Source organism: Cyrtonyx montezumae, unplaced genomic scaffold (assembly GCF_038088225.1).
Source record: "Cyrtonyx montezumae isolate F1298 unplaced genomic scaffold, pur_monq_1.0 scaffold_0, whole genome shotgun sequence".
Classification (NCBI taxonomy): Eukaryota; Metazoa; Chordata; class Aves; order Galliformes; family Odontophoridae; genus Cyrtonyx; species Cyrtonyx montezumae.
Window position 1 is genome coordinate 24,478,051 of NW_027071824.1, and position 24,517 is coordinate 24,502,567.

At 41.1% G+C, this 24,517-nt stretch overlaps 1 protein-coding gene across 3 annotated transcripts in view; it reads right to left on the reverse strand.

Moving 5' to 3' along the window:
• Positions 1-4,343, reverse strand: part of SLC35F3 (solute carrier family 35 member F3) — a 48,628-nt gene extending 44,285 nt beyond the window's left edge. The window contains exon 1 of one of the 3 annotated variants that reach the window (XM_065730451.1): positions 4,170-4,342. In XM_065730451.1, coding sequence (XP_065586523.1) covers positions 4,170-4,245 — 76 coding nt within the window. In that variant the 5' untranslated portion in view covers positions 4,246-4,342. Of the gene's footprint in view, positions 1-4,169 lie in introns of all 3 variants that reach the window. The other 2 variants (XM_065730443.1, XM_065730459.1) reach the window with 2 other exon arrangements.
• Positions 4,344-24,517: the final 20,174 nt, after the last annotated feature.

Genomic DNA, 24,517 nt, shown 5'->3' on the forward strand with positions numbered 1-24,517 from the left:
GAGTGCCAGGTGTTATGAAACAAGAAACTCCTCACTCCTTTGGAACAAGATCTTGGATATCTCCTCAAATACGCTGTTGTATTACTGAAAATATTGCAATATATAGGAAAAATAGGCAGAAGTTTACATGGGGTGAAACTAGAATGTAATTACTGCCTATATGCATGTATCACACAGTACATGGATGTGAAAGAGGGTGCCCCTTTTCCATCAGAGGAGTGAGTTACATTGACTTTACTTGGGGCTTTACACAGAGCACGTGCTGACAGGTGCAATGGAGAAGCAGTCATACTAGAAATTACAATCCCATTAATTTCCATACCTATATACAAAGACCAACTCTGCTGTCACCATTAACTTCATCCCTAGATCATACACTTAATGTGGACTCCAGCCAGGAGAAAGTAAAAGCTGCTATACAACAGGCTGAGTTTCATGGTCTCTTCCCTTATCACAAATGTTCACATCAAAAAATCAGCTAATTTTTGTCTTCAGTGCGGGAAGATAGGATGAACAAAAGCAGACATTCTGCAAATTAATTACTCCATGGAGGAGCCAGCAAGCATTTCTGTAAAAGGCCACTTTGGTGGAGAAGCACAAGCAAATGTGCAGCCATGGCTGAACCACTGAATCACCAGCTTGTTTTGCTTTCTACTTCTCTTTTCTAGAGCTACGCGAGCTCTGTATGCTTCTACAAAGTATATTTCTCACAGAAAAAGAAAAGATCACTGGGCACAATTCTTGCTGAACAAATGCTTACTTCCAGGTGGGGGTCCAACTTAGTGCTCAAAGTAAGAACAAGCACTGTCTGACTGCCAAAACCTTCAGACGACACCAACAGAACACAGCCAATAGTGGCACAGTACTTACGCAGCGATATATTTATGCAGCACCTGAATTTACTTTCTTAAAAAAGGAAGTTTAATTAGGAACATGCAGGAAACCATTAACTTGGGTAGAAGTCCTCTGGCACTCTGACCATATGAGCCTTCATGGGAGTGTTCTCCTGAGGCTGGAACGCAATTTTGGGGCTGGGGTCTATCTTTTCCTGCCTGCTCTGCAACAAGACTTGCTGCTCGTTTTTACATAAGTTGCTTCATTCTGCAGTTCCTTGGCTGCCCCATCTGAAAAATGAGGATAATTAGAATCATGTAGCTGAAGGAAGCATACTGCCACTCACGGAGGTTTTTTGCTGTGGTTGGGATCTTCAGCTTGTACTTGCTAAAGAAACTAAAAAGATTTATTACCAAAGTGATTACAGTGTTGATACATTTGTGATGAATTCCCTGCAGGCAGGAAATATATTAGAGGCCAAATTTATTTCCTATTTGTACTTGTACAAATTTCCTGTAACTCCAGTTGATGCAAACAAAGTTACTCCAAATGAGCACATGGCAGAATCTGGCTCCACAGCAACTAAGTATAGACATACACGTGTAATAACAGAGAGGTATCATTTGCATTACAAACAACTTCAAGTATTGCTAGCTCCTTTTCCTAACAGTGCAGAGGAGATGTGGCAGGCTACAATACCCTTCTGTTGGTGCCAGAGGATAACGAGCTATCCATGGGGAATAATTAAAGAGGAAGATGGGTTTTCTCTGGTGAGCTGATTGATTGTCCCGGACCTTCTCATGATGGCATCCCCTCTCTGGAAAACCCCAAGATGCAGAGCAGGGATGGAAACTTTTGCCTTCCCATGGAAGGGAATACAATCTTCCAAGAACATGGAACTCTCATGTACAAAGATTATGAAAGCAGGCAGTTGAACAGAACTGGTGATAAAAACAATCGGCAGCAAGTCAGACAAGCACAAAACAGACACTGAGCCCACACTTCTCAAAATATGAAGTGTGTGCAATGGTGCCAGGCACAGAAAACACACGGTATGGTTAATGCCTGCCTGAGTGATGCGTGGAGATACAGTTGTCTTTAAAAGTGCTAGTACAGCAGGCTCAGTGCATACTGATGATTCAATCTCTGAAATAATTTGAAATGGCAGTCACGTTCCTGAAGGCGCACAAAGTCCTTATCTTCCTTTTCAAGTAAAGAAGCTACTGCACCACCAGGAAAACATAGGGGGAATGCCAGAAGGCCTTATAGCAATGCGTATCAGTGAAAGGCTCCTCTTTGCTAACTGTCCTACAGATGAACATTCCCTGTGGTTCTGCCAATGATCTGTGAAAGGCTTTGGTGGTAGTTGATAGGGAACAAAATAAGCACAACCATGAAGCAGAAGTTGTCTTGCAGCACTGGGTACTCCTTTGCAAAGGATGTCAGCTACAAAAGAAATCTGACAAAACAAACCTTCGCCTGAGGTGTAAACTAAGCAAAGAAAGCTGCCCATCATACGCCCACTGTCTCTCTTTTACATCCTGGCTTTTTCATATGGCTCTAAGCACCAGGTGGCAAAATTAGTCAGTATTAGTCTGAAAGGCAATGTTGTCAGCTGATTTGGAAAGAGAAGCTCTCAAACAGATCCAGTCAGTTTCATTAAAAGTAAACAAACAGCAAAGGAAACCCTCACCTGCTTCCATACAACCTCTGGTCCTTATAATAAACCATTAAAACAATTTAGATTTTGCCTTCAGCGATAACAGAAAGAAGAATCTAAACTAAGGAAGGAGAAGCCCAACTAGGTCAACAAAGTCCCTGGTGGGTGGTGATACGGTATCAGAGAGCTGGTGCGCACAGCGGACATGGACATGCCTGAAAAGATTCAATTCTGCAGCACTGGGAAAGGTTGCTCTGCTTCTGTGTCTATATAAGGGAGATAATAAACTGTATTTTAACTGGTAGAAAAGAAGTATGACCCACATTTCAAAGCCAGAACCTAGTGGGTTATTATTATTTATGATTCATAAAGCTTGTGCAGTGCACCAAAAGAATGGAAGCCATGCTTCCAGCTCAGAGGACCCTCCAATACAAATCTTGGGAGAAAAACTGCTGGGCACAGGAGTGAACTCCAAGGGCTTTTAAAAATGATATTTGCAGTGTAATGAAAACCAGGTTTCTCCTTTCAGTTAGAAAATTTAGATCTGTTCCCCTACCTTTATACCAGGAGATTTTTACGCTGAGAGAATGCAACAGCTGCATTCTTCATGAACCAAAACCACAGCCTTCAGGTACTCCTAATTTTTCACTTTTCTTGTTGATTTTAGTTCTTTCCCCCCATCATCTTGGGCATTTTTGCATTTTCTGATTTTCTTCTCCACAGATATATTGGTACAAATTTTCTTTTTCTTTTCCCTTCAGTTTTTCAATATCACATTTTTTTTCTTCTTCATGAACTTTCCATGGAATCTCAGATTCACATTTTATCCCATGCTGTTCTTACGTTTTCTATTTGGATTCCTTCTTCCCCTTCTTTGCCACCTCTTGCTTGTCCCAAGTTTCTTCTCTTCCCTCCATTTCTTTCAGCCAACTGTTTTCTCTCACTGACCTCGTTCTCCCAGCCAACTCCTACATATCCCCATGGGTCCCCCAAACCTGTTCGCTCTCCCTTTGGGAACCAAGCCCCACATCCACTCCTCAGGTGAACGAACTTCTTACCCACACCTCTGAGCTCCTCCACTTACCCTGGTCTGTCTTACCTCTCCGCTCTCGTTTGCGTCCCTTGCCCTGCTCTGGACATAGCCCGCAGCTTTCTACTCCAAACCACAGTTCCTCAAGCCAGGCCTCCCATTTGCTATACCCAGAGCTTTAGGCAGCCCTCCGGAGAACAGCCATCCCCTTTAAAGATCCCTGGAAGCCTCCAGAGGTCCCGCATCCCTGAGAGGTTGACAAGCCCTCCCTGCTGCTGGACTCGCAATGGCCAACCCGGCCACGCAGCCCCAGCTGCTCCCCAGTGCCTGCCGGCGGGGCCACGAGAGACGAACACAGACGCCTGGACGAGGTTCTCGAAGGGGGTACCGCCCGAGCCTGCGTCCCCGTCCCTCCCGCGGAGTCAGCGCTCTCCAGCACCGCCGCTTCCTCCCTCCTTCCCTCCCGTCGGTTCCCACCGGCAGGTGCTGCTCTGAGGCTCGGGACTCGCTCCCGGCTCCCCGGGCTCCGACGGCACGCTGGGGACGAAAGAGCCGGGGCCGCGTTCGAGCAGAGCGGCTATCTATCGCCCGTCCCTTCCCTCCGCGGTGCGAACCCCGCGCCCCGACCCCGTCGGGCGGCGTTACCTTCCACTTTGGTGAGGGTGAGCACGGGGCTGTTGCAGGCGCTGAGAGGGGCCACCCTGGCCGAGTGCTTCTTCATGGCGAGCCCGTCGCCGGCGGCAGCTCCCCGCCGCCCCGCGCCTACATCCTGGCGCCGCCGGAGCCCTCCTGGGCGGCGCTCCCGGCACGGCCCCGCGGCTGCCCGCCGGCTCCCGGCCCGCCGCCCTCTGCCGCAGCACCGGGCGGCGGCGGCAGCGGGGGCTGGGGCTCGCCCGCCCGCCCGCTGCCGCTCGGGGCTGCTGCAAACCACACGTCACGGCGCGGCGCGCTCCCCCCAGCGCTCTGGGGGCCGCCCCCGGGTCGAGGGGGGGCCCGGGCGCCTCGGCGAGGGGCGCGGCGGAGCCCCCGGCGGAGCGCGGCGGGCCCGGGCGCACTGCGGCTGTGGACGGCGGTCCCGCAGCAGCCCGGGGAATGCCGCGGGAGCGGGCGGCAGGCTGGCTTCGGGGCTCCGCTCAGCCTACCCCCGGAGAAACATCCAAACCGCTTTTATTTGCCCGTATTTCATCCCTCCCGTATCTTCCTTCAAAACCAAGTCCAGTCCCTATCCAGCGTCGATTTCCACCATCCTTTCCCCGGTTGTTTCTGCCGGGTGAGCGAGCTTGTAATTAATCACAGCATTCAAGATGAGAGAGCACCGCTGATTTATCGATAATATTCCCACACTTGCGACAGCACACTCTGCAGCCCTCTTAGCACAGCCTACTAACTTCTTTCTGGAGGCATTAAAAATGCTCCAGTACCTACACACAAATTAAATAAAATAGGAGATTTCACATCTGGATGATGCTCAGGTGTAGCAGGTTATTACGTGATGCTGTTTGTTTCTTCTCCAGAAGTAATTTTAAGACCCCCTATGCCATCATACACTACCAATTTGTGGTAGATTTTCCCTTCTGAACCTGTAGCTGGTATTAATTAGCAGGACTCAATGGAAGTGGATCCAGGAGAGTACGCAATCTAATTAATGAATATGAAACGTATAAAACAATCATACGTCTCTAAGCTAAGAGTCAGATTTTGCAAGATGCAAAGCAAGAATAACTCCTAGGGAGTTCTGCTATGGATATGAAAACACTCAGCACATCTACCAGTTTCTACTGCGAGATGTATCAGCAGACCAAGATGCAAATACTCAACATTTCTTGAGATCTGTTCAAATTAAAATCAGTGTACTTTGCAAACAAGACCGGGCAGCCATCAATGCTCCCCAAACATTCCAAAGTATTTGTTAATTATACAAATATTTGCTCCAGAAAAGCAGCCCTGGCGGGCTGGTTAGCAAGCTGTGGGAAAATGCCACCATCCTCCTGCAGGCTGGCCATTCAGTTCTATTTAGGATCTATAGGTTTCTTGGGGGATCACATCCAGGCTATTGGCCTGCAAAGGTCTCATCTGTTGACCTGCAGGCAGACAGAGCCAAGGGGTCGTGCTGTATTTCCTGTGCTTCTTCAATCCACCTTTGGGATGAATTTCACCCGAACATCAGTAGGTTACTTTCACAGGATTCTTTTGGCAAGTTTACTGGTGTGCTCAGCATACAGACCACAAAAGCTCAGCTCAGTCAAATGAAAAGCTGGGTTTCAGGGTTGTTTCCAGGCTGTCCTGGTAGGATTATCTGATCCATGGAGTTTGCTGTGATGTTACAGAGTGGAGCTGTGTTGGAAACTGTGGTTTCATCTTGTTTCACTGGGCTGTTTCACCTAGGAGCTCAAATAGTTTCTGAGCTTTGAAAGAAGTTACATAAAGAGAGGCAAATCTCACCTTGCATGGTTCTGGCCATAAAATATCCTACAGCCACAGTGTTGAGGCAACTCCCTCAGGCTCAGATAACCAAGTGGCACCACGGAGGAGCAGACCCCAGGAAAACTGGGCTTGCTTCTGCCCCAAGCTTAGCTACCACCTCATCTGAACCTGGGCAAAGCAGGCAGGGAACTGTCACATCAGTATTTCACAGCCAAATTTCAGGTAAGTGGCTGTGTGAGGCAGAGAAAAAAAATCACGACTTCTCCACTGGCTGTAACTTATAATCACGGAGACATTTGCAGAAATTAAAAGTTAATTTATTTGAAAGTTGTCTTTGTTGCTGGGTGCTTACACTCTTTCCCTTCTGCAAGGTTTATGCTTTCATTTTTCAATGATAAGACATAATAAATACATAATTCTACTTAGAGGATGGCACTGTTCACATAATAATTCACCTGTTTTTCATCATGATTTTTACTCTTTTTTTGATTGCACATTACTTTAACTCAGCTGTGCACGCATTTGCAGGGTTGGTAATACGTTTCAGGCTTGCAATGCTCTACTTATGGCTAAAACTCCAAACATCATAGACTTCATGGCAATAAATGTTTCCTGTGGCAGGCTGGAGCTCCACTGGCTTAGGTCATGCTGGTGGTCAGGTGTACTGTTGGCAGACATGTTGGCAGACACCGTGGGACAGTCTAGAGTATCTTAGCCTCTCACATTGCGCTTGTTTCCCTCATCCTCCTCCTCTCCCAACAGTTTGCACAACCACCACACTCAGGAGCCTTCTCCTCAATGTTCAGTTTTGTCTTCTCAGAAAAGATTTCAAAGGCACCATGAACAGCGAGCTAGCACTGGTTTCAGTTGGGAATAGGACCTTTAACTGCTTTGCTGACTTTTTGGACATTGTTTCCCCAGTGTCTGCCAGGTGTGCCTAGCTAGGGCTCATGTTGTTTGCTAGGGCTGTGCTTGACCTCCGTCTCACAGCATTTTACCTTCAACTGCCTCTGATTACTTCTGTTGCCCTGGCAGATGGAAACGCAACCAGAGATCCATTCTAGGCCTGTTTTCCTCTGTGTGTAAAATCATCGGCCTCATACCACAGTAACAAAAAGCTGTGTTTATTTAATGAAGAATAGTGTGCTGAGGACTGTATTCCAAGGGCTTTAAAAATGAGAGCTGCCCTTGGCAGCACACTTGCTACTTTCTGTAACTTGGATCACAGTGCAACCTCCCCACCTCCCTATGTCTTAATGCATTTGCTGTTAGATTGCATTCAATTTAATTTATAGTAGGCATCTTACAGTATAAGCAATGCAAAGTTGATGCCCTTGGTAACATTTCAAGTTGAGTTTGTGGCTTTTTTTCCTCTGCAACAACCCTCCACTGGTCAAGAGGCAACAGAGGAGAAGGTGGCGAATGTTTGGGTTGCAGACAACTTACAGATTTGGAGAAGAAACTCTCAAAGCTTGAAAACTAGAGAAAGCAGTCCTTCCCTTCTGATACAGGACAAGGACACTTCATGTGAATAAAGCAAGGTCAGAAGAAAAATCTGGGATGGGCTAGTTGGAATTTGTTCAGGCAGACTTCTGTGTGATGAAAGCTTATGGAGCTGCTCTTGTTGCTGCCACTTACCCTTAAGTTTAGATTGAGAATTATGTTCAGTTATTTTCTGTAACAGATAAACACGTAAACGAGGATGCTGACAACAAGTTATCATGCTACCTTTAAGCTTGTGGATCATAACTTCTTTTTGACATAGAGAGGTACATTTGAGACAAAAATGGATTTTCTTAGCTATGTCTGCTATAATCTTTGACTTTAATTCTATTAGCAAATTTGATTAACCAACATGAAAAAGGTGTACAGTTGGTATTTTTCCAGTTCAGACATTTTCCTATTTAGTGTACTCATTAAGAGGACATTTATTAACTTAAGTGCTTGCCTTACCATGGAAGGCAATCATTGTGCTTAGCAACCCTAAAGGAAATGGAGTGAGGACTCGTACTTGTGTAGCCAATTTTGTAACAGGCTCCAGCTCATGCCAAAAGGAATCAATCTGCCAGGAGCCAAGTATGTGCTTGAATATTAGCTAGAAACCTAAACTGCCCACAGTCTGTTCGGCAGCAGATTGCCCTTTCCTCTCATCTATTTGAAGCGATTTGGCTGACTATTCTCCGCAAACAATTATTAGCCTGTTTGTGAGGAGCTAGGTCTATCTGAATGCAGTGTTAGTTTTGTCCGGCTACTGCATAACAACTTTCTAATCTGTTTAATTTCCCAGCTAAAAAAACATGTCAAACACACTTTTCCAACACAAATAATAGCTATTTTGGAAGTGACATTTGCTGTCCTGTTCTCATTTTGAAATATGCATTTACAACGTGCTGTCTGGTGACCATCCACCAGTGTTGTTTGCACGCTGTCTGTATTTACAACCATCATCTACTCAAAACAAATTCCCCATTTTGTCAAATTCGCATATACTTCTTTCTCCATAGTATGTAGATAGCTGTAAGGATGATGCCTTTCAAATCTTCCCTGTTCCTAAACAGGTCACTTACTTAGGTATGATGCCTTGAATTCATAGAACAAGACACCAATGAAAGAATAAAACCTGACTGGCTAGAGGAGTTCACCAGGCCTCACTGAACAGAGATTGATGTAGTCATTGCTATTCCTGAGTGCTTTCTCTTCAAATTTGATCAGACAAACAGCACTACAGATAGCAGTCAAATCAGAGTTGTTCTTAAATGCTGCAGATTGTACATACGCCCATACACCCAACAGTTCTTAGTCGTGGATGTGAAGTCCTGGTGAGAATATCTTCCTTGGGTTTATTTTAACCTTCTGTTTATAACTGCTGCAAGCACTACAGGAAGAGACAGCGCTGATTAATTTTATTTCCAAATCTCTTAAAATATTAACTGTTTCCAACACTTTCTGAGAAACTCTCCAGGATTTGTGTACAAGAAGGGCCACGCAATTCCCATCCAGTTCCTTCAGCTGACAGGCTCTGCATTTTCGCCTCAGTACAGATGCAGCTTATCTGGAATGCCCCCTTTTGGACCAGGTGGTTCATCATGTGGTAACTGATTTTTTTGCAAATCCATATTGTTCCTGCAAGGTTTGCCTTTAAGAGCAATGATCTATAATTAATACAGTGATCAGACTATTTACTTTTTTTTTAATTTTTATTAGTTGTGGGAACACAGGAAAAACTAGTAGGGAGTAAAACATTAAAATATTTCAATGCCTGTTTGCCTTCTTAAAGTGTGTCATTCTATGAAAATGGCAGCAGGTTCAAACAGTTTTGTCTGGTAGAAGCTGTTCTTCACTGCTGCTCCTGACAACTCCACCAACCCTTCTCCTTCCGCCTTTTGTCCCTTTTTGACCATTCCAAATGTTGATTCTTAAAGCTAGCAGTTCCCTGTGTAGTTTTGTCTGGAGAGAAGAAAGAAGCATTCTCATATCTTAACAGCTTGGCATTTTTATCTAATGAGTCTCCTGGGCTTGTCAGACAATTACTTTTTTTCCCAACAATATTTGAAGCTGCCTTACTACGAGACCTTTATAACCCCAAATCATACAAAATAAATCATTACACCATCAATATCAACAGATTCAGTAACAAGTATTTCTTAGCCTTCTCATTACCTAGGATACATGCAGCATTTCATATAACTGGGCATTGCCTCTGCATTTTTCACTATCGTCTAACTCCTCACCAGCTGTCTGCGTAAAGCATTGGATGTGAAATGCATTTAAATGCAGTCGTGCATAATTTCTACCATTAGAAACAGTCCTAAGCTCTGCTAGACCACTGCTGCTGTAGCATCCCACATTAGGAGGTGCTGGCTCCTCTGGTAAAGACGCAAAGGCCAGGAGACAATGTTTGGCCATGGCTCACACTTCTAGCATTGTGACAAAATAGGTTCAAAATTGGAAGTTGGAACATATGAAAACAGAATTTAAAAATCTGTTGGAAAACACTTGGAAAAAAAATTAAGAAGTTCAATCAACGAGGCAGGGTTTTGTCCTCAAAGAAAAGGTTAAGAAAAGACGGAGCACGTGTTTCCTCTCTCAAACACAAGTAGTGACCATGAGACCAAGGCAGAATCCCATCTCTTTTTCCTTCTCACCTGAACACTTACAGATCTTTGCACTGCCTTCCCAAGTAGTATTAGGCAGGAAAAGAACAAAAAATCAGATAAAAAATGGTCATCCAAAGATAATTCAGAGAAGGCTTTTCTGAGCAAATGTATTCTGTATTTTGACTCACCCTCTTTATGGACAGTGCTCTGGAATGAAATTCATAGACTCTATGTTAAATTTAAGTTTTAAAACCAACTCCTGGAAACAAGGGTCTGGTACATGTAAGAGCTCCCAGTGGTTTTTGGACTGGAGGGAGTCTCAGCCTACAGAAATAAATCAACAGTGGTTTGCTAGGCAGAAAATTGCTGCCATTGTAAAATCCAAATATGCGTAAGAGCCAACAGGTCCTTTGTTGCCCTTTTAGCAAGAAAATGGATTTGGAAAACCTTAAGGCTTTTTTTGCCCTTATCCTCTGTATATGTGCAGAGTACACTTCCTCTTTCTTGTGACTTTTTATTTAACTTTGTTACATTTTCCTTTGTCTTTCCTTCTTCTCTCCCATGCCTTTTCTTAGTCAAATTTCTCACAGTGCTAGTACAACAAAGCCTGTAATATGAACTGAATGCTTCATCCACTTACAATGCTACACAGACAATCAGAAAAAAAAAAACCAAAAAACAGTCATTTCAACTGTTTTTTTTAATTATTATTATTATTTTATTTTTACTGTTCATTTCCATCAAAATCCTTAACAGCTAGTACTGGGATTTTTATATTATTTTTATTATTTTTTATTTTTGGAGGTATCTTAGACCTCATAATTTATAGCTTTGAAGTAAATGTGCTCTCTAGTTCTCCAGTTCTTGTACTATTTGCCCACTGATTTTGAGTTTCTGCCTGGGCTTATTATTCTAGGCATAGCATTGCTATGCCTAGAAGAATTTAAGACAAGGTTGAAGAATAAAGCCATAGACACATCCTCTTCCCAGATTTTCTGCCTAGCGTTGCAGGGCTTCAAGCAAGATTCTGCTGAGCAGCAAGTCACGTCTGTGGAAGCAACAGGTTAATTTTCCTGCAGCTTCTAACTGATACTTTAAGTAAGTAGCTGGGCTGATTGCCCTCACACAGACCACTCAGTCTGGCACATTGAGTACCTGCTTTAAGTGTAGATTTTATTTAAAAGACATTATATAAGACGAACCTTTTAGCACCAAGTGCTTTGTAATTATCTACTCTCTACCTTACAGTCCTAATTACTCTAGTTTCCCACTCCTGGAGAGAATACTTGCTTCCTCCTGATCCCACTAGCTACTTCTGTCTCTTTGGGACAACTTCCCTCCCTTCTTTCACCAACTACTAAGGAAGACTGGATACAGTAGGGCACCAGATACAATATGAGAAAGCAATATAAGCCTGTTTCCTTGAAAAATAACTGCTCCAAGGTTCTGGGAAATGGGAGAGTATGCTGGGGTTGGAATGGTTCTCTCTAGATAACTATAAAATAGAAAAGCTCTTCTTGGTATGTGTTAAGAGCAGCAGCATCACGATCCTCCTACTTCATTTCAGTCTCTGCCACTACCATAATACAGAGCAAGTTACATTTCTGTCACAAGATACTCACAAGTATCCTGGGATATAACTCAACTACTTCCTTAATGTGCTTTTGAGATCCTGATGATGAAAAGTTCTAAGGCAACCATTACTGTTATTAAACTCTTGAAGAACAGATAACAGCATTAGCAATTATAATTTATCACTTTTTCTTAATAAAGATAATGAATTAATAGTAGTGCGGAGGGTGAATCTACTGTTACTGCAGTTTATCACTAGTGTAAGAATAATTAAATTCTTTAAGTTGTACACTTAATCTGAGTTTTTAAAATGACACTTAAAACATCATTTTTTAGACTAAACTCTAGGTAGTCAGAAACTGACTCATAATCTTCAGAGAGTGTCTAATTTTCACCTTGTATGTGCATGCTGATGAACAGAAGGTCAGATTTATATCTATAGCAAAGGTGTATTGCCTCCTATACATGAGAAACACCACTGAGAAAGTTTAAGTCCTTTAAGCTACTTCAAGGCTGTGAGAGTTTTGATTAGAGAGCACTGCTCAAGATGGCAAGTGAGCTGCTTGCTCCTGGTTGAAGCTGGGTTTAGAAGTTTAGGTGGACTACTCTTTCCCTTTGGAAGGGAGGTTCTTCATTAAAATATGATGGACACAGCCAGATTTATAACAGCATAAAAGTGGATTAATTAAACAAATTTCACTGCATCCACATCAGATGAATGCACGAGCAGAAAAGATTATTGTCTTGCCCAAATAATCTTGTGCTCTTACTTATTTTACATGGAACTGGACGTGTTACCAAAAATGTAATATTATGTCTGTAGTAATCTTCAAAAAACATCATGAGAATGAGAAGAAATGGAAGAATTTTCCAATAAAATTACTTCGAACAAACAAGGCAGGCTTGTAACTTTTTTTTTTTTTTTTAGATTATTCTGTCTAAAACAAGCAAAAAATTCGTAAATTCTTAAATTCTTGAAACTGGCATTTGAGACAGGGAGCAGAAGCTTCTTTCTAAAATATATCATAACCACTGACAAAATGTTCATGAGATTGTCTAGTAGGATGTCTTTGGCTTCAGCAAATGTAGGGAAACCACAGACTGGGGGAGGCCTGTGAAGGAAATCAGGAAAGGACCAGGTGAGAGAATGATCATTTCTATCTGTCACTCCAGAGCTGCTCTCCATTTTCAGCTGAAACTACACTACAGTTATTATTAAACAGTTATCTGCTTTTCCATGCATTCACCAGCACAAGGTATTTGTGTGTGATGCACAACTTTTATCCTTTGTCAGCTTGATTCCTGCCAGCCTTTAAAAATTTACAATTTACATATTGCTGCAAAAAGCTGATTTCTACAATCTTCCTTGGGACAGAAACGTCCCATTGGTGGACAATATTTGTTTTTCTCTTGAGGTAGTAGAAGTAAAGCAAGTGTAATAATGTTTCCTTGATGTCTTTTGCTAGCCAGTAATTGCTAAATCTGTACAGATTTTGTTAAAGCAAGCGTGACTTTTTAAAAATGCTGGAGTAGAAATTTAAAATTTAGTGCTTATGCAACAACGGCTATAAGCATTGAAAAGGTGTCATTCTATGCTATAAGCCTTGTATTTTACACTACAACAAGATAGCTCTTTATAAAAACCTGCTGCTGCTTATCATTAATCCCTCCACTTCTATGCTGGATTTAGTTAATACTTATAGGGAATGAATCTAGATCATTAATTAACAGTACTAAGGATATCTGTAATAAGATTATGCACATGGTTCTACATTCCCACCACTCACTTGATTTTCCTTTGAACTAATGGGAGCTTTGCCATTGGCTTCAATGCACTCAACACTGGAACTGTCACTTTTGATAAAACAGTAATAATGAAAGAGCTAAGGAGGAAACTAAAAAGTAGACAAAATTGTTAGCTGATAGATGAGAAGGATAAGGGTCGCTATAAGCTATGAGATCATAGGAAAGCTAAAAGAGGTTAGAAGTAGAAATAACAAAGATTGAGAGGACAAAGACAAGATAAGGCAAAGGCAGGTTGGCAACAGTTCAGACAGGCATTGGAAGAAAAATATCAAGCACGTTTGGAATCAGAAATAAGAAGAATACTGATCTAATTCAGAGCAAAAAACACCACCAAAACAAAGCACCTGCCCATTGTTAGGAAAGTCTGTATGAGCTTAGAATAGAGCCTGGGAATTCAGAATTCATCCTGTTCCTTTCAGCTGGAGGAAAGGAGGAAACTATGAGCTACCAAAAGCACAGATTTCTATTACACAGAGACTTCTTGTTCTATAATGCATTGTTTACTGTTAACATATGCCCTTGTGCAAAAAGACTTCCAACTTGTTCTTTGGAGAACAAAAATCCAGCTGATTTGTACCCTCCATAAAGCAAAGAAAGCTGCTTGATATGGCCACAGATGTGATAGCTGCATTACACGTCAGATAGTGAGAAGTAGACAGGCACTTCTACATCTCTTTTTGGTCTCATTTACAGTATGGTGAGGCATGCTCTGATCTTTGCAAAGAACTGGACAGATGCCTGAGTGATGGAAGGACAAGAAACCTGAGAGTGAAAGAAGGCGATGTGCCTATCCATCTCCCTGTAGACAGTATGAACCTTCATTAGGCAAGCTCCAACCTCTGCAGGATGGCAGAATCATTCCCTTGAGATCTGGAGCAATGAAACCTTCCCCCAGGGGTAGATGTGCTTTTCTTTGCTCTCCCCCTCCCTGCAGATTCAGGTTTCGATCTCAGGTTATATTTCCACTGAACTGTGCAGCAGCAGGAAAGCAGATTTATACCCTGCATATTATTTCCAACAGTGTTCCCTCAAGTGTATGTAAAACAGTATAATTCTGTCCTAGGGTTCTGTTGATATTAACAAATCACTTGAATTTTGCTCTAAGTAATTAAAATTACAAGTACTTTTTATCATAGTAAAAGGCAGGAGGCAAATGTGGCTAGGGCCTTATTATTCAGATATGTGTAATAATTCAGGCAGCAGTATGTGTTTACTCAATCAGTTTTCCTTCCTACAACAGTTTGAAGCCTTCAGGAATGCAACATATAATTCCTCAAAGCTTTGAAACATAAATCTAGGTCCCGTAGCACCTCATGGAAATAAACAGCACAAATATCAAGCCATTTTTTTTTCTGATTAACTATTTATAAAATACCTCAGATATATGCAAAATGTTAAAGAAACTAAGTGTTGCTTATGGAGACTTAAAGGTTTAGATGGAGTCAGGCTCTCTGACTCTTTCAGACATTTCTAGGAGTAAGCCAGAACTCCGTCAACAGTAAATATAAGACTCACTGTTTGCTCAATCTTTCCCAGTGAAATTTTTCCAGGATCAACTTTGAAGAGAGGATTAATACAACAACAACAACAAGAAGCATAAAAAAGGGAAAATCATTAAGCAAATGCATTCCTAGGAGACTACAATGTTATAAGGACTCTCAGGCCTATTTACTGAAGCCTCTAATCACCATACAGGGCATTTCTACAGCATTTAAGGGAACTTTATGAACTCTACTAAAAAAAAAAAAAAGTACAGACTCTCCAGGACACAAGATTATATGTGGGAACCAAGGTTTTTTCTTGGAGTCATCTCTCCATCAAAGAGCTTATCTTGTGCTCTTTTCCAAGATTGTTTGCATGGACAAGGAAGGTTACAAAAACAGAAATGACTGACTGAGACAGATGAAAGATTCAAAACACAGCTTTAAATCTACAAGGAGCTAATACCATTGCATGACTAAGCCTGAGTTAAGCTCTTGACAGTCAAGCAGGGGAAGGATGCTTGATTTTGTTAACCAGGAACTTAGAATAGTTTTTATCATCCTAAGAGCTATTCATATAAAAACTGTGTAAAATAAGGTCACTGAAGACAGCTGTGGGAGACATTTTTTGAATGATACTTTCATGTGCGGCAAAGGGCATCAGCTAAAGATAACTATTCAAAGGTGGAAGACAGGCTGAAGGATATTGATCTTATTAGTGTAATAATAAGACTTTAGAAAGGGAGGACGTGAAATATTAACTTGAGCTCTCACAGTGCAAGCTAGTATAGCTGAGTCTGTAGGAGCTCATTCCAGAAGATATTTCCAGACAGCTTGCATCTATTTCATTACATAAAGTGTAAAGAATTACTTGAAAATTTGTTTAGAAGATATTTTAAACTTTTGTTGTCTGGACAAGATTGAGAAGTGGATCCCATAGGCCAACTCCTTTCATTAAGTGTAAAAGTACTACATAGAAGTCTCCACAACTACAACTCTAACTTTTAACACATTTACATGAAACGTCATCCTTAATTTTTGTATTTCACTATACATAAAACAGAAATAATAATACTCAACTGCTTCATCTAAGTTAATGTTATATATTTTAGAAAGTTCTGACCCTCTCTCCCTGTTCTGGCAACATATAATATGTATAAAGATAAGAAAATAAGCTGTTTGCATTTAATTCAATCCATACCTCCTACATTAAACTTCATCCAATTTAAGTGCCAGTTAATGTCTTAATGCTGTCTAAATCCAAAGCAGTAGGAGGATTATTGGTTGAAGTCCTTTTCCTTATAAAGAAGTCTTCTTTATCTTTCTGAGGATCATACACCTGCTCCAGCAGATACTATTTCTCAGTGAAGACAACACCTTGGCAATAACATGTTATCTGATCATTGTAAATGCATTAATATTGAATCAACAGATACATTTTTTTTTTATCTCATTCTCTTCTTATCATTCTCTTCTTATCTCCTCCATGATTTATCAAACACAACTTTGTCATTTTTTAACGCCATCCAGGCAGAATCTATTTCAGGATTCACCTTTAAATAATTGTCATGGTTTTATGATTTTTGGTACTGGTATTCCACATCATAACATCATGTAGTGCATTTAGAGTTAAAGAGTTAATGCTCCAGCTCCGTGGACCATCGATAGTTCCAGGTATGCCTGTCTCAGAAGAGAAGAAGAACTCCATTCCCCAGAGGACTTTGCGATGCTTTGCGTTCTTACGTGTTTACGCTCAGAGGGAAAGATAAAAACTGTCTGCAGTCACGGGACTCTCTCTTCCCTTCGGGACCGAGCTCGGCAGTGGGTGTTTGTTGCAGCCGTCCGCCTTCAGCGTTAGCGTAAGGCCTTCGGTTTATCGGACACTCTCTCTCTCGCTCATTTTATTTTGATTCATTTGCCTCAATTCCAATTATATTATATTATATTGTGTTATTTTTCCTTTCTGATATCTATTTAGTAAAATAGCTTTCCTCCTCAGATCGTTGCCGCTGTTTTGTTCCTAGGCCCATCTCCCTTCTCCTTTTCCCTTTTCCCCCTTCCCCTTCCCCGGGGTGTGGGCCCGTGGGTCCCCTGCCTAAATTGTCACGGTACCGGGTCAAACTGTCCTGCAAACCGTGACAATAATAGTGTCATCTACCTATCGCATGCTCTAATCATTGAATGCCCCCAGAATCAGTAGTCAATAGCATGCAGCCACTGAAAAAGACTTGACCTTGGTGTGAATATTCCATTTACACTTACCAATTCCTTCTGGGGTCACTGTATGCAAAGTGGGGAAAAAACAAAAACACCAAGAAAACACATATTTTGTTTCACTTCTAGATAGTTCATAGTTTCAAAATTGTTTTCCAGCGGAAGTCACACAAAGTCATCAAAGAGTTTGTTGTAAACTTGTAGTATGGAAGTCACTGAACACTGGCAACAACCAAGGACATTGTGTTCTGCCCTTCGTATCCATCTTTCATTCTTTTTACCCTGTTCAACATGATGTATAGGAAATATTTAATTATTCTGTGTTTTTTTCTGTGTTTCAACCAAAGATATTATGTTCTTCTTTTTATTTCCCACCACAAATCCCAAAATAAGTACAGTATATTTAATCTGCTGAAATTACTGCCCAAAATAACTGCCAATGACTGCCTAATCAGTGCTGAGGGGTTTTGTTTTGTTTTAATATTCATAAAATATTCATAGAATCATAGAATCACCATGGTTGGAAAAGACCTCCAAGATCATCTAGTCCAACTGTCCACCTACTGCCAGCATTTCCCACTAAACCACGTCGCTCAGTACAAATCCAAACATTTCATGAACACCTCCAGGGATGCTGACTTCACCCCACCTCCCTGGGCAGCCCATTTCAGAGCATGACCACTCTTGTGGAGAAGACATTTTTCCAAATGCCCAGCCTGAACCTCCCCTGGCGCAACTTGAGATATCGCTAGTTATACAGGAGAAGAGGCCAACCCCTACCTCACCACTACCTCCTGTAGTGGGGTTGTAGAGAGTGACAAGGTCTCCCCTGAGCCTCCTGTTCCTCAGACTAAACAATTCCCTCAGATACTCTTTAAGACTCGTGTTTTAGACCCCTCACAGCTTAATCACCCTTCTCTGGACTCACCCGAGGGCTTCAATGTCTTCCTTGTAGCAAGGGGGCCAAAACTGAACACACTTGAGGTGTGTACTTGAGGTGCAGCCTCACAAGGGCCGAGTACAGAGGTGCAATCACTTCCCTGCTCCTGGTAGCAACACTGTTTCTGACACAGACCAGGAACACAGACCAGGATGCCACTGGTGTTCTTGGCCACCTGGCTGCACTGCTGGCTCATGTTCAGACAAGCATCAACTAATACCCCCAGGTCTGTTTCTTCCACATAACCTTCCAGCCAGTCTGCCCCAAGCCTATAGCATTGCCTGGGGTTGTTGTGGCCAAACTAGAGGACCTGGCACTTGGTCTTGTTGAAATTCGTCCCATTAGCCTTGGAGCAGCAATCCAGCCTTCCTAGATATTAAATTTGGGGTACTGAATAGCAAACATAAAGCATTACTACTTCTCTGTAACTTAGATACTAACATTCTGATATTCTCCTGTCTGCTTGTATATTGTACACAAGCATTTACTTTCTTTAAAAAAGATACAGTACTTGTGAACGTACCAAGTGGGGAACACAAGTTCTTTGCAACTCTATTGGGTTCAGACTTCCAAATGCTTACCAATTTGCTATTAATAGAGAGGAATATGAGATGATCTGCTGCTGGAATTGGACCATGACAAAGAAACAAGCTCATTTATAAAATGCTAATGACAGAAATTCCATAATTAGAATCCTTGCTACTTCTGCTGCAGATAGTACAGATGGATTAAAGGAACAGAGACAATTGTCTGAGCTTGTAGGAAAAATTTTTGCTGCCCAGCACTAAGGAAAATTATGAGAATCTAGAGCCTAAATAAGGGAGGAGCTGAAAAGGAGGAGGAGTCAAAATATACCTGGATGTGAAAGACAACATAACTGTGAGTAAGACAGAACATAAAAGGTTGTACCAGAAGTGCTTATTATTTATCTCAGTGAAGGGCCTATTTTGTTGTGTTTTTCAGTTTCTTTTCAAACCTTCCATCCTCAGCATACATTTCAATATGAAGGAGACATTCTTGAGTCCCAGGAGTGATTTGAACTGAGCCTTAAACTCACAAGAAACAAAGTGAGGATAACACAAAATTATTTATATTACAATCATATAAATTAGCACACTGTAAGTCATTCACTTTTGTCTCCTGTGTCAGTAATGTGCCCTGATTGCCGATGACAACCATTATTATTAGCAATAATATTAAATAATTAATAATAATAAATATTATTAGCAAACTGGATGCTCAACAGCTGAACCCAGGACAGTGACAATTGAACTATTCCTTTAAAATGTTACATTCTTCTTTTGATTACACATAGGTCACATTGAAAGTAGTATTTCCTATTTATTTCCATGGAAACCATAACCTATACAAAGAGCACAACAGCACTATTTGATAGAGCAAATTCTCAGCTACAAAACACCTTTTTTCAGCACAGTCATCACTAGTAGCTATGTATTTTTTGCCAGTGATGAATAAGAGCCTGCATGCTGCACTTATAAAAATCTGCACCAGCAAATGTGACCCATGGTCAATGTTGCCACTGCTGAAATGCACCACCCACTGCCTCACCATGCCAACATCCACTGTTTGATCTCCAGAAACAATCAGCAAGCATCAAAAAACGTCAATGAGAACCATTTTTTTATTTTTAGCATGGAAGAATTCAATGACACGCCTTTGCTTCATATGCACTTCTATGTCAGATGCCATTCTGTCAGACTACCCCTCTGCTGCCATCTGTCACGCAGCAACAAAACAGAACACTGGTGGGAAGGCTCAACTTCTATTGCCATGCCACCAACATCAGCTTCTGACAGAGGCATTAGTTCTGGAGGAGCTCTGCTAATAAACTAAGGATTTATCTTTACAGGGAATTATGCTACTTCAGTATGGTACCAGGAAGATTCTGTGACAATAGATGTTTCTTTAAACTTAGTGGTCTGACTTAGTATGATTTGTCCTGACAATAAATGTGTCAGAATTTAGGGAAAGAAAAGAAGGAACTAAAAAATACTCACTTTCTAGTGCTTTTAATCCCATATTCTTGACAGCTAGCCATGTATCTTTCTTGTAAGTATATTTGCAAGACCAAAACACTATACAGGTAGTGTCTGTCATAATATGTAAATGTATTTTCCTACAAAAGTGAGGAAATATCCACATTACAAATGATTATGTCTGTGACAAAAAGAGAGACTGCCATGTAGTCAGCAATTGAATATAGCTGTTTTATCCTGTGAGAAGAGTCTTAGCACAGATCAACCTAGACAGGCCTGAACAATGCTACAAGCACATGCATTACACTGATATTTATGTCCCGATCACATTAGCAGCCAAGGCAGGCAAATACAATACATTTCCCTAAATTGATTAATAAGAAAGTGGAGGTCCTAGAATTGCTTTGACATGTCATTTGTATGCTTTAGCATCCTGACAACACTTAAGTATGAGAGAGAGTCTTCAGTACAGAGATTTGCGTGCATAGAGCCTGCAACAGTCTACAATGCAGCACCCTTGATCTGATTAGCCCTTGCTATAGCAAGAGATGACAGCTAGATAATATTTATCTTTGATTTAATCTTCCTCTTTGTAACTGTTTTCAAGTTTGTGATCAAGAATCTAGCCCACTGCTTTGCTAGACAATATCTGTTTTTGTGCATTTTATGTCATTGAATCTCATGAGGCAAGTATGTTACTTTCTCAAATGCAAGAGACTCAGAGAAAGCAGGAGTGCAGCTGAACTCTGGAAACTAAGATGTGGCTCCATCTTCTCAACAACAGCAGACGAGGAAAGTGTTATGTGATGTAGATTAACTGATGCATGTAGGAAACAGTGGAAATAAATGATAAAGTATCTTCATGGGAGCCTTACACTGCCTGTAGATATACTCTGTTTGTGACAGATCATGAGCATCCCCTGTCTCTCCAGGCTAAGCATGGGTGCATCAACACCAGCTCTCTGCAGGCACTCGTATAAGCAACAGATTTATACTGCATATGTATCTCTTGCTATCCAGCTTTAGGCTTACCCCTACACTGATGCAGTAGTGCACTGAAGCTCAGTGTAAATGCAGTACAATATTGAGATGCCACCAGGCCTCGCTCAGCCTCCCCAGGTAAACATCTTGGGACTTCTGCAGGGTTTGATGGTGATTTTATGTTGAATTTGTGAGTACTCCTCTCAGCTGCTTTTATTGATATGCTCAAAGGATTCAGTGGAAATAAGATTATGGAAGCTCTGCTTTCTGTATTGTTATTGCTTAAGCTGACCTGATCAGCACTCAAAACAGGTTTGATATTCAAATGCTGACAATGTTTGTGCAATTTGTCACTACATTTGACAATCAAAATCTGATGATGTACAAATGTGAAATCACAAATCCAATAAATAGTAAAAAAACAATGGAAAAGGAATTAAAGTGCATGATGTATACTAAGAAAAGAGAAAATAAAGCGTTAGCAGCTGTACTGGTATTAAATAGACTCGCTAAAAATCTCCTTATGATGGCATCTCAATACTGTACTACATTTACATTGAGCTTCTGTGCTCTACTGCATCGGTGTAGAGGTAAGCCTATAGCTGGATAGCAAGAGATACATACACAGTATAAATCTGTTGCTTATATGAGGAGATGTTCTGAGCAATTCTGCAAAAACCTTCAGTCTGAACTATGTCTATTGACCTGCAGAAAGGACATATTCACAGTCTGGTCTTAGGGGTGAGAAGCAAACTCCACAGCAGCAAATGGAAAGTTAATTTCATGTTTCTGTGGAAAAATTATTCTTGCTCAGGTGACTTTGGATAAGTCACCAAATGCTCAGTTAGTCTATTGCCACTGAAGTCTGTGAAGTATGACAGAAGAGATGATGCCCCAAAGCAGGAAGCACTCGATAAAGACACTATTTTTCCAGAAGTGAACTGAAATGTCAGGAGTGCAGAGGAATGTGGGAGGTTTTCAGTGAAGGATGAAAACCAGAGCAAGGGATTAAAGCACATAGGTTTGTCTTATCTTTGAACAGCTGTCTGACACCTGATCTTCAGATAAAACATAGATGTAGGAACAATATTAAAAAAATGTAGGTCTTCAGAATATCGTATTTATAACTTGTACATACATCATAAAATATATTGCAAAAACTCTTTACTAAGGCTCTTTAGAGAAAATTCACCATCTTCTTACAGAACTGAAAGACAAGAGGGAAATAAAAACCCACATTAATTTAATAAGTATTAAATAATATAATATTATTATCATATAACCTATAATAATATAACATAATATTAAGTAATTCTAATGATACAACATTTCGTTTTATTTCTTTCTTCATGATGTCCATGCATTTGTACATAATCAGTGCGTTATGCTGAACAAATATGAGATCCTATTGGAACTGGACTGTTGTAATGACTGATTTTGCATATAATACATGGCCAATCTAGAATACTTCTCTTTGGTTTGACCTTCAGCAGAAAAACAATAAAAATTGCCACCTTGCCTTCCTAAAAAGGTCTTTGCCAAAGCACCGGAATTAGACTTCAAGTCACCAACATGTATTATATGTTCACACAAAGCATGATAGGGCTTTTCTCTCTTATTCAGCCCTTTTGTCTGGTTGTTGCAATCACTTGGAGATTGCTTTGATTTGGCTCGCACAGTTGTGCCTTTCAGAGCTGAGACAAGTAATTCTGCTTGCAGTACTATGAGGCATATTTGCCATTTGATGCAGTGAAGTGTAGCTGTTGTTAGTGTGGAGCCACCTAAGCAGAGACTGTAATAGGTGTGAGTGTCTGATAAAAGTGGAGTCAGGATGGTGCATGGAAAGACACTGCTAATGGCACAGATGTACACTGTCTGTGCTGTCTTTCAATAACCCAAAAGGAAACAGACAGCTGTGAGATTATTAGGACATGTGAAAGGAATATTTCATATACGTGACTTATGTGTCACAGTCCTAGAAATGTAGTTACCATCGGTAACTAGCAAAGTTATTATTTCACAAAAATGCAAAAAACATTCAAACTTGAAGGAATGTACTAATTAAGAAACACAGTAGGATTATAAAACAGAGGAGCCTGGGGAGAAAGAAAAAGTCCCACCAGCTATATTTGCATTTTTTAATTTCAGAGCTTGGTGTCAGAGAAGAATGAAAAATGCTGCCTCAACACAAGCATTTTCACAAAAGCACAAATTTACCTGTTGCTGAGCAGCAAGGCTGAGATGACAGGCAGAAAAGGAGACTCCAACCTAACTAGAGGAATAGGGTAGATTCAAACTGAATCAAATCAGAGTGGCAAACTAAGTTGCCTCTTTTGTTAGACAGTTTTAGAAACCCACTCCACAGGCAGAGGTTTGTTGCTAACAGGAAATGTTGGCTATTACTGTCAAGCTCATACTCAGAGCCTCAGCTTCCATACAGAAATGTGCAGGCTGCTGTTTTCTGCTTTGTTCCCCCCCCCATCCATAGTATTATCCTTACAAGAATAAATACCTTGTTTGTGTTCTAGGCTAATACTTTATAAACAGACTTGGAAAAAAACCAAGGCCCTTTGCCTCTTTTATTTCTAAGGTAGCTAGGTGTTGCAAGAACCTCCTCCTTGATAACCCCCCCCCATGCCCGTAGTCTGGAATCTGCATGGGTATCCACGGGGGGTTGCTTATAGCCAGGTATTAGGTCTCAGATAGAAAATAGCGCTTCCAATCCAATGCTTCGCAGGCTAAGATATGCAAGGAAGATATCATTTATCATCTTGGTTGGCCCTCAAGTCAAAATATTGGTGTGGAAATTTACATATATTCCAACAATCTGTGAAAGGTGACAGGCTTGTTGAGCTAAAGGATGAAAGAGTCATTTTTCCTTGCAAGGACAGACAGAAGCAGAGCTTTGTTTTTCCAGACTGTCACAGGGTTCATCAATTAGTTTGCAAGTAAGCTACATGGCAGTAAAAGGTAAAAACACTTCAATTGCTGACAGTACTTAAAACAGATCAAAAGATTATACTAAAGTGAAGTGTAAAGTGAGACTTGGGTTTTAGTTGTTCTGAAGAGCTGTTAGCATAGGAAAAATACTTCTCTGCTGTTTCTCAATGAAGTATTTTCTTGTAGTATAACAGAAAGCTAACTAGCAGCAATGGAAAAATCTCAACTGAGATCTGTCTGCACTGAAAAGGAGAAGAAACATATTTGTCATGGGAGAAAGGGTTTCATCCAGTCGACATTCAGTGAGTTACATCCAGTGAGCACTTCAGACAGGAACTAATATATCTTCCTTCTCCTCCCACCTTTTCACTTAGTTTTCTCTAGGATACCATCAGGAGCTCATACTGAAAATTCTGGGAATGAGGAATTTTTGTAAGAGCTGCTACAGTAGGTGGACACCTGCAGTACGGTCCTGGGAAGCTTTCATTTAATATGCCACACCAAACCAGACAACAACAATCCAGGCTTGAGTGACTTATCG